The sequence below is a fragment of the Chenopodium album genome, chromosome 16 (assembly GCF_948465745.1).
Source record: "Chenopodium album chromosome 16, dcCheAlbu1.1, whole genome shotgun sequence".
In the NCBI taxonomy this organism is placed as follows: Eukaryota; Viridiplantae; Streptophyta; class Magnoliopsida; order Caryophyllales; family Amaranthaceae; genus Chenopodium; species Chenopodium album.
The window spans coordinates 44039089-44052518 of NC_137849.1; the positions used below are offsets into that span (position 1 = coordinate 44039089).

Genomic DNA, 13430 nt, shown 5'->3' on the forward strand with positions numbered 1-13430 from the left:
GCATTCGAACACTTTCTTTGGTGGTGCACTAGGTGGTGGTGGGCCTGTGATGGGTGGTGGTGGGGCTGTGATGGTAGGGATTGCTGGTGGGGTTCGGCTCGCAGGTGGCCTGGGGTGTGTCGGTGGGTGGGTGGAGGGCGGTGGTGCGGCTGGAGGTGTGGTGGTGGATACTTGTGACGGAGGAGAGAGAGGTGTTTGGGTGTTATGGGTTTTTTTTTTTTTTAAATTTATTTATTTTGAAGTTAATGGAAAGTTAACTGAAGTTAACGGGGGAATTAGGATAGGGTTATATCGCATTTACTAAAGGTACCTTGTTACAGTGTGGAATTTTAAAAATGGGTGGACACAGTTGAAAAAGTGAATAACTTAGAGTACCGTGTAGAAAAACCCAAAAAACTACGTATTGCTCAAAAAACCACAAATGAACCCTTGTTCTGCACAACGCGATCCCAAGTTATGCACAAATACTTGCTTGAAATTTCAACACTACGAATTGGGTTTCACTTTAAAAACTGGAAGTTCACACACCAGCGGCACAACTTCCGAAAACTCCGGCGTTACTCCGGCGAAATCTCCGGGGTCCCTCTTCACTAAAGTTCCTAACTTTATCGTCATTGCAAACTCCATCATCAACAACTCACTTAAAATCTGAAATTGAGAGCAATAAAATTGAGTTTCCAACCAAAAGAATGTTTATTCTTGGCATGGGTTATGTGGGTCAATTCTTTGCTCAAGAGCTCAAAAATGAAGGATGGTACATAATTTCTCCTTTTTATTTATATCAATTTGATTATTATGTTACTCCGTATTATTTTGTTGATATATCTCATGATGTTGGTTTAATTTTTATGATCATTTAATAACAATGACCAAGAACATTTTGGGATTTTTGGGATAGATGTTGTTTTGGGTATTAATTAGGCCAAGTGAATTGAAGTTTTGGATTGGTATTGGAGTTTCATTCATATGCTATGTTAAAAGTAGTGTTAATTTTTGGAGTTTCGTCATTTGGGTTGAATTTGGTAAAGTAATGCATAATATTTATAAAGTTTTCTGCAATTTTATGACTTTTATCTACTGAAATCGACTTAATTCTTCTATGATGGTTTTTGCATTATTTTGCAATTCTATAGTTATGTTTATGTGGGTTTATCACTACCAGTGTTTGGAATGTTGATTGCTATATATAAGGATTCGAGTGAGATGTGTCATGTATGTACTTACAAGTTCTTGGTTGCTTGAATGTTGTTTGACTTTTAGTTGCCTCAAGAGGTTGCTAACATGAGGAAGTTGTAGGGAAGTTGCAGGTACTTGTATGAGCGATGCAAAGAGAAAGGTTCTTGAACAAAAGGGATTTGATACCTTTGTTTTTGATGCCAGGGAACCAGAGTAAGTGTTTATTTTCGTCCAGTTGTTTTGTGGTATTTGGTTTTTCATGCTGTTGAATTGCCTGAAAAATTATCAATAGACAAGATTTTGCTAGTCAGCCTGTTGGTGTTTGTCCTGAATTGATGAGAGGGTTCTTAAGTAGGATGTGCTGACCATATCATACTACAATATTGCGTTCCCTGGAATGCTTTATCTACAAAGTAGAGAGTGTAGTTTAAGTTTCATTGAAACCTGTTTATAAGACCTGAATTGCTTTGGAATTTCTTGTTTTCCCCTTGTTATGGAGGGACCTAGACTTCTGATGGTTTAGGTTTTTCTGCCAGGATACTCTGATTCACTGTGTTCCGTTTCTTATTGCCTCGGATCCTCCAATATATGACTCAGATGGAAGTTCCTCGATAGACTAAGATGCTGTACTCACCTTTTAGTTTCCATTCCTCCAATTTTGGATATTGGTGATCCTGTACGTTGTAAACTCTTTAATGTTTTAAGTACTGAGATTGCCTCAGATAAGTGTACTCTTTCATTATTTGTTAACATGCTTGATGCAGATTCTTCGACATGAAGATACCTTTAAAGAAAGTTTGGTAGATGGAAATCTCCAGTGGCTTTGTTATTTGTCAACTACAAGTACGTGCTCCATGTTTTCATTCATAGATGTATATGATTATATGAAGCATAGCTTTGACTTATTACTGTGCTCCATACACTGATTCTATCTACCTAAAAAATATTGTACCGGTGTAAATAGGGAGTCACATGACATGGGATAGGGATTGAAGAGTGCATCTTATTGTTTCCAGAATCCAGATACGATTTAACTTGATTGCTCTGGTTAAGTATGGATAACCATATGAATACATTTAAGAGACTCAGGAGAGCATTCCTTGACGGATGTGTTTCTCAAGTACATTGGAAGGGGTTTATTGAAAAAAGGTCTCACCATCTCAATAAGTCACTGTATAATGCAAAGGAAAGCTGCAGACTATGCTAATTAGTATTTTAATAGACTAATGGACTATGAAACCTAGCTGAAGGTTTCATTGAAGTATCGTTATTCAGTTAAGAGCTAATAAAGTTTTGTAAATAAGGCATCTTATTCTTTCTGTACAAACTATTTTTACATGCAGGTGTATACGGAGATGCTAGAGGAGCATGGGTTGATGAGAAGTAAGCATCTGCACAGTAGTTTCTTTGAATCAGAATTTCTTGTGCTAATCATATCCCAGGTAACTTATAGATTCTTGATATGCAGCTGTTATATCCCAGAGCCTTCAAGCAACTTAACCAAAATGAGACTAAAGTCAGAGGAAGGGTGGTTAAAGCTGGGACAAGATCTTGACCTCTCAACCTATGTATTTCGGCTTGGTGGCATATATGGCCCTGGAAAAAGGTTTGCTGATTAATTGTCGATCAGTGGTGTCTTAATTATAAACTTTGAGCTTTAAGTAGCTACTGCGGAGATTTTTTATGCAATGTATGTTGTATTGCAGTGCTATTGATACCATTCTAAAGAAGAAAGAAATGTCAGAACGTCAGAAGAGGAGAGCAACTAAAAATTTTACATCCCGAGTTCATGTTGCAGACATTTGTCAAGCTCTAAAAGCAAGTATCTCGTTGCATGTCCAGAGGTTAGTTTCCTAGTTAGGGGATTTTTGGAAAAATATGCCTAGTAAATTTAGCAATTTTGATGAAGCATTTATACTTAGTTCCATTAAGAAAACATTTGGAACTGTACTGCTTAATCTTCGACAGGTATGTGGGCATAAAAGTTCTGTTACCAAGCAAAACTGCAGTAGGCCAATAACACACTGCATGTGGTTCTTTAGCTGTTCTTTTCTTTAATCTTCCCTATTACCGTGGAAGTTAACACGAACTTATGCTGTTAAGAGATCCCTATGAGACATTGGTAGTTTGTGTCGTGAAAATTAGAAGTACTGCATCCTTGGCAGCTTTTTAATAGCATTCTGTATTGATACTGTCGATCTGAATATAAATGATGCTGAATTTAGGATAGCTTGATGAACAAATTTGAAGGCTATAACTCTTGTGACATTGATTGCTGTATCAAAGGCCATGATACACCTCTTGGACATCACTTTTGAACTCTAGTAAAACATCTAGATAATGTAAGGAATTCTTCCCTTCTAGTGTTCTAAGGTAGCTCACACATATATATATATATAATAAATGAAAATGTTGACCTATTGGTAGGCTTGTTATGGTTCAAAACCAATTTATATGACCCTTGGGGACACCAACCACATTCACTCCAATTTTGGAAAAATTTCCCAAATTTGGTTAAGCGTGGATTATAGCCTTCAATTTTTGGTAATTTTCGACTTTTTTGAGCCCAAAACAGAAAGAGATAGGAGAGTTTCTCATGGACCCCATGGGACGTCGGGAGGCCATTTGGGTGGTTGAGATTGCCCACTTTGCCTTTACCTTCAACTTAGCCGATTACGTACACTCCTCCTTTCATTAAGTTAAGGGTTTCACGAGCCTTTTTGTGATAGACTAGTGGCCATATATGGTTCCAAACAACATTATATGACCTAGGGATCATCCCATATCATCACATCAATATACGATACCAGGTCATCAAAATTGGTCCAATTTCGTGTATGGAGAGGTTTGTTTGGACCCAACAAAATTATGCATCAAGGTGCTTCTCAGGGTTTACAAAAGGCCTTGGGATGCCTGCGTGGGGCCTGGAACCATCTCATACATACTTTGGCCCACCCCTGTTAATCATGTCTTAAGGTGCCTTGGCTTGGCCTTGCGTTGTTTTAGCCCTATGGCATGCACGGGAAATGTTATTTGCAACTAGTAAGCCAGTAGGGGATGGCCAATTGCTGAGGGACCTTATATGAAAGAGATTTTGTAAGACCAATTTTAAAATTCAATCAAAAGTAGCAGTACTTGTGCTAGATGGGGCTGACATCCATAACTCTTGCTTGTGATGCCTATGAGACTTGTGCATGGATTCATAATCCTTAAGAGAATCGTTGAGAATTGAGAAACATCGTGAGGCTGCTCAATGACCCAATGGCTTATAGATGACACCAGTCCTGATTATGCTTCTAATCTCCTATGAAAAATCATAGCACATGCCTATTATGTTGTTAATATGGTGGGAAGTGTGGAGGTTAATTTCTACATCGCCAAAACAACCTCCCATGGTTGCCTTAGGACCATGATAAGCCCTTACCTGGATGGACATCTGATTTAGAGATGACACTGGTTAAAAAAGATTTTGATTAAGTCCATTATAAAGGCTAACACACACACCTTTCAAGCCCTTTCCAGCGATCATTGGAAAAGCTCACAGAATCTAGGAGTGCTAATATCACAAAATTCATAACCTCAAAACGCAAATTGTGAATTTAATGCATTGTAGATCCCTCGATACTGGCGACTAATCTCAACAGGAACTGTATAATTCCTTTTCCCTCACTTGCTTTTGAGTAGCCTCCAGCGCTTATATATGCAATCTGGACCATAATTCATAGACAATATTGGACCAAAAAAGGCCTGAGTTTACTCTTTTCAAAGGTTATTCATACTCGTGAAGCCCTCTTTAAGCCTTTTAAGGGTTGTGGAAAATCTTGACCAATTTTAGAAAATTGTTATCCAATAATCACGGACAACCCTGAACTAAGATTGATTCACCCAAACAACTCTATATTTGATTGTTGTGAGCCCCTTTATGACACCAGTTTCAAAATTCTTAGAAACTTGGACACTCTTCCCAAGCAACCTAGCAAACTAGCACGGTTTTTCTCAAGGTCCCAAAGTGCAGTGGAGCTAAGGAACTAAGGCTATATCCAAAAGGCTGCTACTTCCAAAGATTGTATGTTATGTTGCAATCCTATTGATACCATTTCAAAGATGTAGTTACTTCCAAAAAGTCAGGGAAGTAGAGCGCCAAGTTGTTTCTGCAGATATTAGCAATCTCTCAAAGCACATATATTAATTCAAGTTCATTTGTTGATTTTTTGTAGAATGTTATTTAGGAAATTATGCCCATTAACTAAGTGGTTCCTACGTCATTCACATACATTAATACATAGATTAAGAGGACCGTGAAGGGATATGTTTGAATTAATCTTACTATCTGTTTATTAAAAACAGGATTTAGTTTGCTATGTTCCTATGTATGGGTTAAGTGGCTCAGAGTCTCAGAAAGAGCACCTTGACTGAGACTTGCACTTCAAAGGAATAAATGTAATCCTTACAATTCTGGAGCAAAGACTTCACCCTCACAGGTTTTGCCAATGACTTTGGGTTGCTGTGGTCATGTCTTCATTTCATTAAGCTGGATATTGTTACTGTATAGGACATATACTTATGTTTGTTGCTCATTATCAAGAGTGAGTGCAGGGAATTTTGAAGTGTATTAATATTGTAAATAAGATTTCGTATACATATTGTAGAGGATGTAGTATTCTGCAAAATTATATGAAAGCAGTAATAATATACTTTGTACTAGGTTTCAGTTTTTGCATTTATTTTGTTTGTGTATTACAACTTACAAGTAGCTGCCTATATAATTCAGATTATATACCCTTAGGAAATCTAACATTTCAGCTTCATAATGTAACTATTCTACAGGAAGATTTATAATGTTGTTGATGATGATCCTGCCTCTAGAGCCGAAGTCTTTGCCCTTGCGCACCAACTGATAAAGCAGAAATGGCCTGGTCTGATTGGTGCTACCGATAACTCTATCAATAGTATACTTCTCGGGGGTGCAGAAAAACGAGTTAGCAATACTCATATCAAGAAGGAATTGGGTGTTAAATTATTGTATCCAAGTTATAGATCAGGCCTACAAAGTATCGTAGACAATATGGAGGATCCTCTTTTACATCGTGATTAATTAATGTTTGCAATCATCCTTTGTATCGATCATAAAAAAACATAGAAGCCCTTTTTAGCAATTAGAGGTTACTGTTTGTAGTAGTTGGCTGATTTTGTTAGCTAGTTCAATTAATTGTTTGCGTGTGATACTGATGTTTTATCCGGAAAGTTTTTCTTTTTTTTTTTAGAATTCTTGGTAAAGAGTTCTATAAAATATGATCGATTTCAAGATTTTATAATCTTTTCATTACTACATCAAAATCCTCTCTTCCAAACAACTCCTACAACTAGCTTTATGAGAAGCTAGCAGCGTTTTGAGGGTTAAACCAATAGATCATGCAAACTGAATGTAGAAATCTGCCTATGCAAAGTATGCAAACTGAATGTAGAAATCTGCCTATTACAAGGCCTTCAAATAGACATAAATTACACGGTTCAACTTGGTGCAATGCAACACAGTGCATAATGTTCACAAATCTACCAGAGACAAGTTAATTGTTCTGTTAGCAACTGGCTGCACGATAAATCTATTGTCAAGTAACCAAACAGTCATGCTACAAACCCAGCCAAATCAACATGAAGAGCCACATTAACAATGATCAACCTCGCTCTAATAGAGGGGAACTGCCAAAAAAACATGCGGTGTATACAGCACTAAGAAATTACAACCAATAATAATCTATCTTGTTACTGAGGCATATAGTTGCTGATCTGTAGCAGCATTTAGTGTCCTCACAAGTTAGCAGAGGATATCCAGACTCCAACAATTACAGCTTACAGAAATACTAGGAAGTTTAGTTTCCAAGTGCCATATCATCTTACTGATTCCTATCACCTTCTCTGAATGTGTGATGTCAGGAAATCCTGTGATGCTTGCAAAAGTTCAGCTTCTTTCAATGGCCTCCAATCTACTATGATACATTATGGTGGCTAAAACATGTGACAGTATGTTTTCCAAAACACTAACTCCGGGTAACACCAGCTTAATCAAATGACAATAAAAGGAATACTGCAACAAAAGCAACAGCAAATTTCAGTAAAACCTACCAAACAGGAAAGACAAATATGCTTTTTCTGGAATTTTCTGCTCACCGTCAAAATAATGGATGGAAGTCAATCTTTGCGATATCTTGCCCAAAACCCCTTCTTCTTACTGGACTGGTAGTCTGAACTAGATTTACTGAGCTTTGATCCAAGAGAAAAATGTCGCTTCAAGAATGGTTTTGCAAATGCAATCTTTGAACTACTGCTAGCATCCATCTTGGGTAACTTCCCTTTCCCTGTAATTTTTTGACGTTCAGAGTTATCAACTTCACCATCAAGATAGCTATCTATGACGCGATTCCTTGATATTTTCTGAAATTTCATTCTCAAATCTGCCTCTGCCTTTGAAGCTTTTTTAGACATTTTAGAAGTTTGTTTCTGCCCGACTGTGCAAATTGGGCAAACAGGGTCATATTTTTCAGCTTCTGTAGTCATGGTTTCCAAGCATTCAGCATGGTATACATGACCACATGCTAGAACAGCAACAACTGAGAGCTCTGCCAAAACCTTTAAGCATGCTCCACATGTTTGAAGATCAAGGGAAGGAGAATAAGAGAACCTGCTGCTTGATCCACTTATCTTGTGACGGCCAGAACCAAAACGCTCACTGTCAAAAGACCATCTTTCTCTTTGAGAAGAAGCAACAAGTTCAGAAAATGTGCGCAATGACCATCCATCAGAAGACCCACCAGCCAGATCATTGCTATACGTTGAGAGCACAAATGATGGTCTTCCTTCTGAGACAGGATTGCTATTTGGGGATTTCAAGCCCAGGATTCTACTATCTGAAATCTGCCTAAAGAGTTGATGTCCAGGTGAACGTCGAGCTCGTCTTGATGGGGTTGAACTGGCAGGAAGTAACTGACGATGTGAACACAAGTGCTCACCTGGTGTTGAGAAAGATGAACATGATGGCATGGAATATTGAAGGGCAACTGGAACAGCAGCAATTTCAGGCACTTCTATAGAGTTCATCTGTTAAAATAAAGTGATTACCATGTCAAAACAGCAAAAAACAAGGAAATAACCTTGCACAATGGAACACACTATGATCTTCTTAGAACAGTAGTATGACTGCTAATGAACTCACCTTTGTAAAGTGGTTGCTGGTCATAGATGTCTCTGGAACATCAAAGACAAAATGCATATCAGCCAGAGCAGAAGTAAGTTAAGTAAAGTAAATCAACCACATACTCAAGAAAGCTCATTGACTGACTATTGACAATCAAACAAAAAGTCTAGCTTTTGCCGGACCAGAAATGGAGCATAATAATAACGTTCAGAATCAAATATTCGGCAGCAAGGTCATAGGCTCTGCTTTAATGTCAATCACAAGACAAGTTTCCTCATAGCCACAAGAACAAAGGCGCAATTTACAGGACACGCCTTTGCAAGTCTAGAGAAAGGTCCTTCTGATAGAGACAAATTATGCCAACCAAATACTTTTGAAGCATAAACCTAAACTAGAAATACAAAGTGAATACAGCAAATGAACAAGGCATATTAAGTTGAATGGTAGTGCTGATAAGTGATGAGATAAGTTGGAGAAAAAAGATATCGGGTAAATATAATAGCAAAACGTACAACATAAGGCTATGAGAGGCACTAAAAGGTTTACCTGAAGGAGACAAGTAGTTTGTGCTGACCCCTTCATACGAGGGCGACTTTAGTGAGATGGGTGTACCAAGATTATCCAAACGGCTACCACCGTCTGAAATCACTCCTCTCTCTGACCCTATTCCATCTTTCAATTCTATTCTAACATCTAAGTTTGTTCTATCGCCAGATTGACACGAAGGGTTCTCATTTTCACCTGCCACACGTCGATAATTGTCCCATCGAAAACTCCAAGACGGAGAATATCTAGCTTGCCTGTGAGATTCTCCATTTCCACTTCTGTTGGAAACAGTCGTATTCCTAGCAGCTACACAACAGGCTGAACCCATAGCCGGTCATATGCTACTAAAAAGACAATCTATCACAGGAATGTCAAGCAAGAGATCTACCACTACTCCACTAGCATACCACGTCTTTCTGCAGAAATGAATAATCATTGAGGTTTATTTCAAAATAAATAAATAAAAATATAAAATAAAAGCATTGCAGCATATCACACCCTGTCTCTCTGCAAGTCTATCACAATCAGCCTCTCCAACAAGCAGTGGGGATTTTATGTCATTGACTCATTGCAGTGTTCAATCAGAAGCAAATCAAGCAATTGAACTGTGAATAAATGAAACCTATCGGCTCAAAAAAAAAAAAAAAAAAAAAGGAAACATAACTAAAGCGGGATAGAAGCAACAACATCATTAACTGTGGGCAAAAGGAGAGAAACAGTGGCTGATGATGTTTTTAACATTGATATACATGAGGGAAACCTCAAGTAAAGACAATTCTGGCCCAATATTCAACACAAACCATAAGCCAAGTTAGCCAACTAGCTTAAATGCAGAAGCAAAACATTTTTCCCCCTGCTTGGCAGCACTAATTTGCAGAACCAAACAGCCATACTTGGATCATTAACCAAAAAATAATTTGCTTCCTTGTTAATAAAGCAGCTGGGAAGGCAGGTATTTGCATGATGAGTAAATGAAGCTATCATGCTTTATCAAGCTGGTAGTAAGCGGCTTATTATTTATGAGTTTTGATTGACTAGGAACACAAAATTAAAGGCTAGTAAACAAAATAATGCTAAAATAACTAGATAGACTTTGACAGTTATCTCTGAACAGTTCATCTATCCCTAAGATAGGCCACAATTAAGAAATTGAGTTGAAATACCAAAAGTATCCTTCATAACGTATATATTTACGCCTTAATCATGCAACAAGGTAATCTTCCCTTAAGGTTATCATTAAGGGTAATATGTACAAGTTGTAAATTGAACAAACAAAATTCAGAACATTGATTATTTATGTATAACAATCCTAAACAGAAATCTGGTGGATTAGTAAGGGTCAGAGGGTGTACAACAGAAGCAGCTTAAGTGAGATCCTGCAGAAGTTGGTAATAAGAAAGCAAAAAAAGAAATAATAAACTTTGGAAAAGCTAATGCATTCCCACTCAATATAAATAAACTACAACATGAGGCCTATCTAATAGGCTAAATAACACAGGAAAAACCCTATAACATTGCTATTAATGTTCTACTAACGTGGAGAACTACTGGAGATGGTGGCTTAGTGTCACACAAAATAGCCCACTAATCTTCGACTAAAAAAGAAAAACATGCTTAGTTAAATTAAAAACAATCATGACTCAATACCTAACTTTAAAAACAAGGAAACAATTAAACCACTGAGGGCACGGACAATAAACCACTAACAATTAATTTGAGATAAATAACTTAGCACAACCCCTTGCTTCAAATTTGTAAAATATATGTGAAGCACATCTCTTCAACTATGATGCACATCTCATCTCATACAAATATTGTTCATGCACATTTTTACCAACCTCTAATCTTTGGAACACTTCTCTCCTTCTGTGCACATTACCACCAGCCATTCAAGAACTTCCATGGCCACTTGTGCCACAATTTCTCTCTCATTATCAGAACTACAATTCCTTACTATATACTCAAAATTTTGACATTTAAAGAAATTTGGTTTTCCCTAATGCCAACAATCCTTTTCCTCATGGACCAATGTTTTGACAATTGTCAGTGGTTGCATTTCACTTTACTACCTTTCCCTTCTGAAAATGAAGATTAAGCTAGTAAATCCCTCAAATTTATCTCCAATTTTTTTCCTCCTTCATTGATCTCCTTTGGTCTACAACACTAAGGGCAATGACTAACTCTACTAGGGTTATTTTAGATAGATCTTTGAAGTCTTCAAGTGAGAAACTTAATACTCATATTTTTCAAACACTCACAAAAATCTTACCAACAACTCTCACATTATAAAATGTTTCATCAAGTAATCTAATTTGATCTTTTATCGCTTCACTATTCTTCATCCTATGCATCTCAAAGACTCAAACTCACATTTGAGGTTCAAAACTTCCATCAACTTTGTTTGAGCATTGCTCTGAACTCTTCCTTTGACATTTCCGATGTCACCTTTGGTGACTCACAAGTCATGATAAAGATTCTGTTCGACACAGCCAAAATACACTAAATGGCAATTTGCTTTTCTTGTCGCTTCTTCATCGTATATTTTAATTTGGGGGATTTTGTGAAAGAGGGTTAGGCTAACATCACTCTCAATTGCTTCCCACAAACTCATAGCTTTCTAATATGATTTCCCATGAACTATTCTGGTTTAGTGCAATTACTGTAATCAACACCAACATCCCAACAAGGAAAAACACATGACTTCACCAAACAAGCTTGATCCTAACAATCCATTTAAGCCTAATTCCACCAAAAATTAGTTCTAATTACTACCCTTAACCTCAAAACTTCCAAAATATCCCCAAAAACATCTCACTCATTTCATCCCATAAACATTCCAGTAATTCAATTCAAATTATCAACCAAACAAACCAATCACTAACAAAATCAGTTCAAATGAAACTCATCCACTCAAACTAACATCAAATTACACAAAACCCCAAAACAAATTCCTTCTAAAAATCAGAACTTTCAATACCCCTGATAAACAAACACAGAAATAAACACATTTTACATCAAAAAGTTAGGGTTTTTCCAAGAATTCAACAATCAACAAAGAGAAAAAGACATAAAAATCGTACCTTTAATATATAGGGTTGATAAACAAAGACCAAAACGCCGAATACCGGAAATTGAAGAGAGAGAAAGTGGGGTTTTGTTTGGATGAAAGGGGAGAAATATTTCCCGGGGAGAAAGACGGAGTTTTTAGGAGAGAGAGAAAGAGAAAGAGGGGTGATGACTTTGGGAATTGTGCATTTTGAGAGGGGAAGGTGGGTCCATTTCACTTCTTTTTCACACTCTCTTTCTTCACTTTTTATTTAATTTTTAATTATTATTTGGGGTTGAGTTGGGTTGCTTTATTTTTAATTAATTTTGATTTATAATAGGGCAGCTAACGTGCGATGCGCGCGCATAGCTAGTCATATCTAGAAGTTTTTTCGGCTTGGTCTTAAAATCACAAATTTAGTTGTCGACATAATTAATAATAAAAAAATATGTAAACAACTATGTTTATGAGTATAAATGTCCAAGACAACTAACATTAAAGCATGAGAGCAAATAAGTACATAATTAAATATTTTAGGGGGTATAATTGTCCAAACACTATTCATTAAAAAACCTTGTACATATTAATGAGGGTATATATATAAATACACATTTTAAAAGGTATAATTGGCATTACACTATTCATAAGAGTATCTTTTTACTTTTTATAAGGTAAGGAAATAAGTAAAATATAAAAAGAAATGGAGTTTTATGTGGTAATTAAAAAATGAGGGTTGTGGGTTTTTGTCATAGTGTCAGCTTTTGTCTATGAAAGAGAGTGGAGAAGACTGGAGGATGGAGATGCCTTTGTTTCTTTGTTTTTTTGGTCGTTTCGTCCTCTCTACGACGAGTGCGCGACACGCGTTACCTCCCACTTTTAACCATTGATATATTGAATTATTGACTTATTTCGAAATGACCTAATTGGGTTAAATTTCCGCACCATTTTTGCACTATCTCCTTTGAGGTTCATAAAAATGATCAAAAAAGAATAGTTACAATAAAAATCAGTACTATCCTTGTAGAGGTGATCATGGCTAGAGCTAATTCGGGTAAATGGGTCGGGTTTGAGTCGGGTTTGTGTGGGTCGGTGTCAAGACCTATGTGGGTCGGGTTTAGGATGGGTCATGCTTGAGTCGGGTCACGTCGGGTCGTACATCTTTTCGGGTTCGGGTCGGGTTTAGGTCGGGTCAATAAAAGGTCGGGTTACATTCGGGTCGGGTGAAAAACAAGTCGGGTTAAATTCGGGTTTTTACGGGTTTAAATGAGTTAGGGTCATGTTCGGGTTCGAGTCGGGTTCGGTTCAAGTCAATTATTTTCGGGTTATAATCAGGTCGGGTCATTATCGGGTTTGAGTCAGGGTCGGTTCAAGTCAATAATTTGCGGGTCATAATCAAGTCGGGTCATTCTCGGGTTCGGGTCGGGTTCGGTTCAAGTCAAAAACTTGCGGGTTATAATCAGGTCATTTCCA

At 37.2% G+C, this 13430-nt stretch overlaps 2 protein-coding genes across 3 annotated transcripts; one reads left to right on the plus strand and one right to left on the minus strand.

Moving 5' to 3' along the window:
• Positions 1-320: 320 nt before the first annotated feature.
• Positions 321-6491, plus strand: LOC145585493 (NAD(P)-binding Rossmann-fold superfamily protein). Of its 2 annotated transcripts, none has more exons than XM_081642196.1 (8): positions 321-754; positions 1297-1389; positions 1774-1852; positions 1941-2019; positions 2520-2559; positions 2648-2782; positions 2883-3020; positions 6004-6491. In XM_081642196.1, the coding sequence occupies exons 1-8, from the start codon at positions 690-692 to the stop codon at positions 6269-6271; spliced, it is 897 nt and encodes a 298-aa protein (XP_081498322.1). In that variant the 5' UTR covers positions 321-689; the 3' UTR covers positions 6272-6491. The 2 variants fall into 2 exon arrangements, with proteins under 2 accessions (XP_081498322.1, XP_081498321.1); XM_081642195.1 differs by having other exon boundaries at positions 323-754; positions 2645-2782.
• A 147-nt stretch (positions 6492-6638) lies between these two features.
• LOC145586617 (uncharacterized) lies at positions 6639-12154 on the minus strand. The gene is made up of 5 exons (XM_081643501.1): positions 11995-12154; positions 8915-9330; positions 8387-8418; positions 7345-8271; positions 6639-7261 (listed from the first exon to the last, which is right to left on the minus strand). Exons 2-4 carry the CDS (start codon positions 9240-9242, stop codon positions 7366-7368), a joined length of 1266 nt encoding a protein of 421 aa, XP_081499627.1. The 5' UTR covers positions 9243-9330; positions 11995-12154; the 3' UTR covers positions 6639-7261; positions 7345-7365.
• Between the last annotated feature and the right edge of the window lie 1276 nt (positions 12155-13430).

Excerpts from the sequence above, each read along its gene's own strand:
- LOC145586617 (XM_081643501.1), bottom strand. The coding sequence starts at position 9,242 with ATGGGTTCAGCCTGTTGTGTAGCTGCTAGGAATACGACTGTTTCCAAC. Across the intron at positions 8,419-8,914 it reads AAACTACTTGTCTCCTTCAG|AGACATCTATGACCAGCAAC; the intron begins GTAAACCTTTTA and ends TTGATGTTCCAG. Across the intron at positions 8,272-8,386 it reads CCAGCAACCACTTTACAAAG|ATGAACTCTATAGAAGTGCC; the intron begins GTGAGTTCATTA and ends TTATTTTAACAG.
- LOC145585493 (XM_081642195.1), top strand. The coding sequence starts at position 690 with ATGTTTATTCTTGGCATGGGTTATGTGGGTCAATTCTTTGCTCAAGAG. Across the intron at positions 1,390-1,773 it reads TTTGATGCCAGGGAACCAGA|ATGGAAGTTCCTCGATAGAC; the intron begins GTAAGTGTTTAT and ends TATATGACTCAG. Across the intron at positions 2,020-2,519 it reads TTGTTATTTGTCAACTACAA|GTGTATACGGAGATGCTAGA; the intron begins GTACGTGCTCCA and ends TTTTACATGCAG.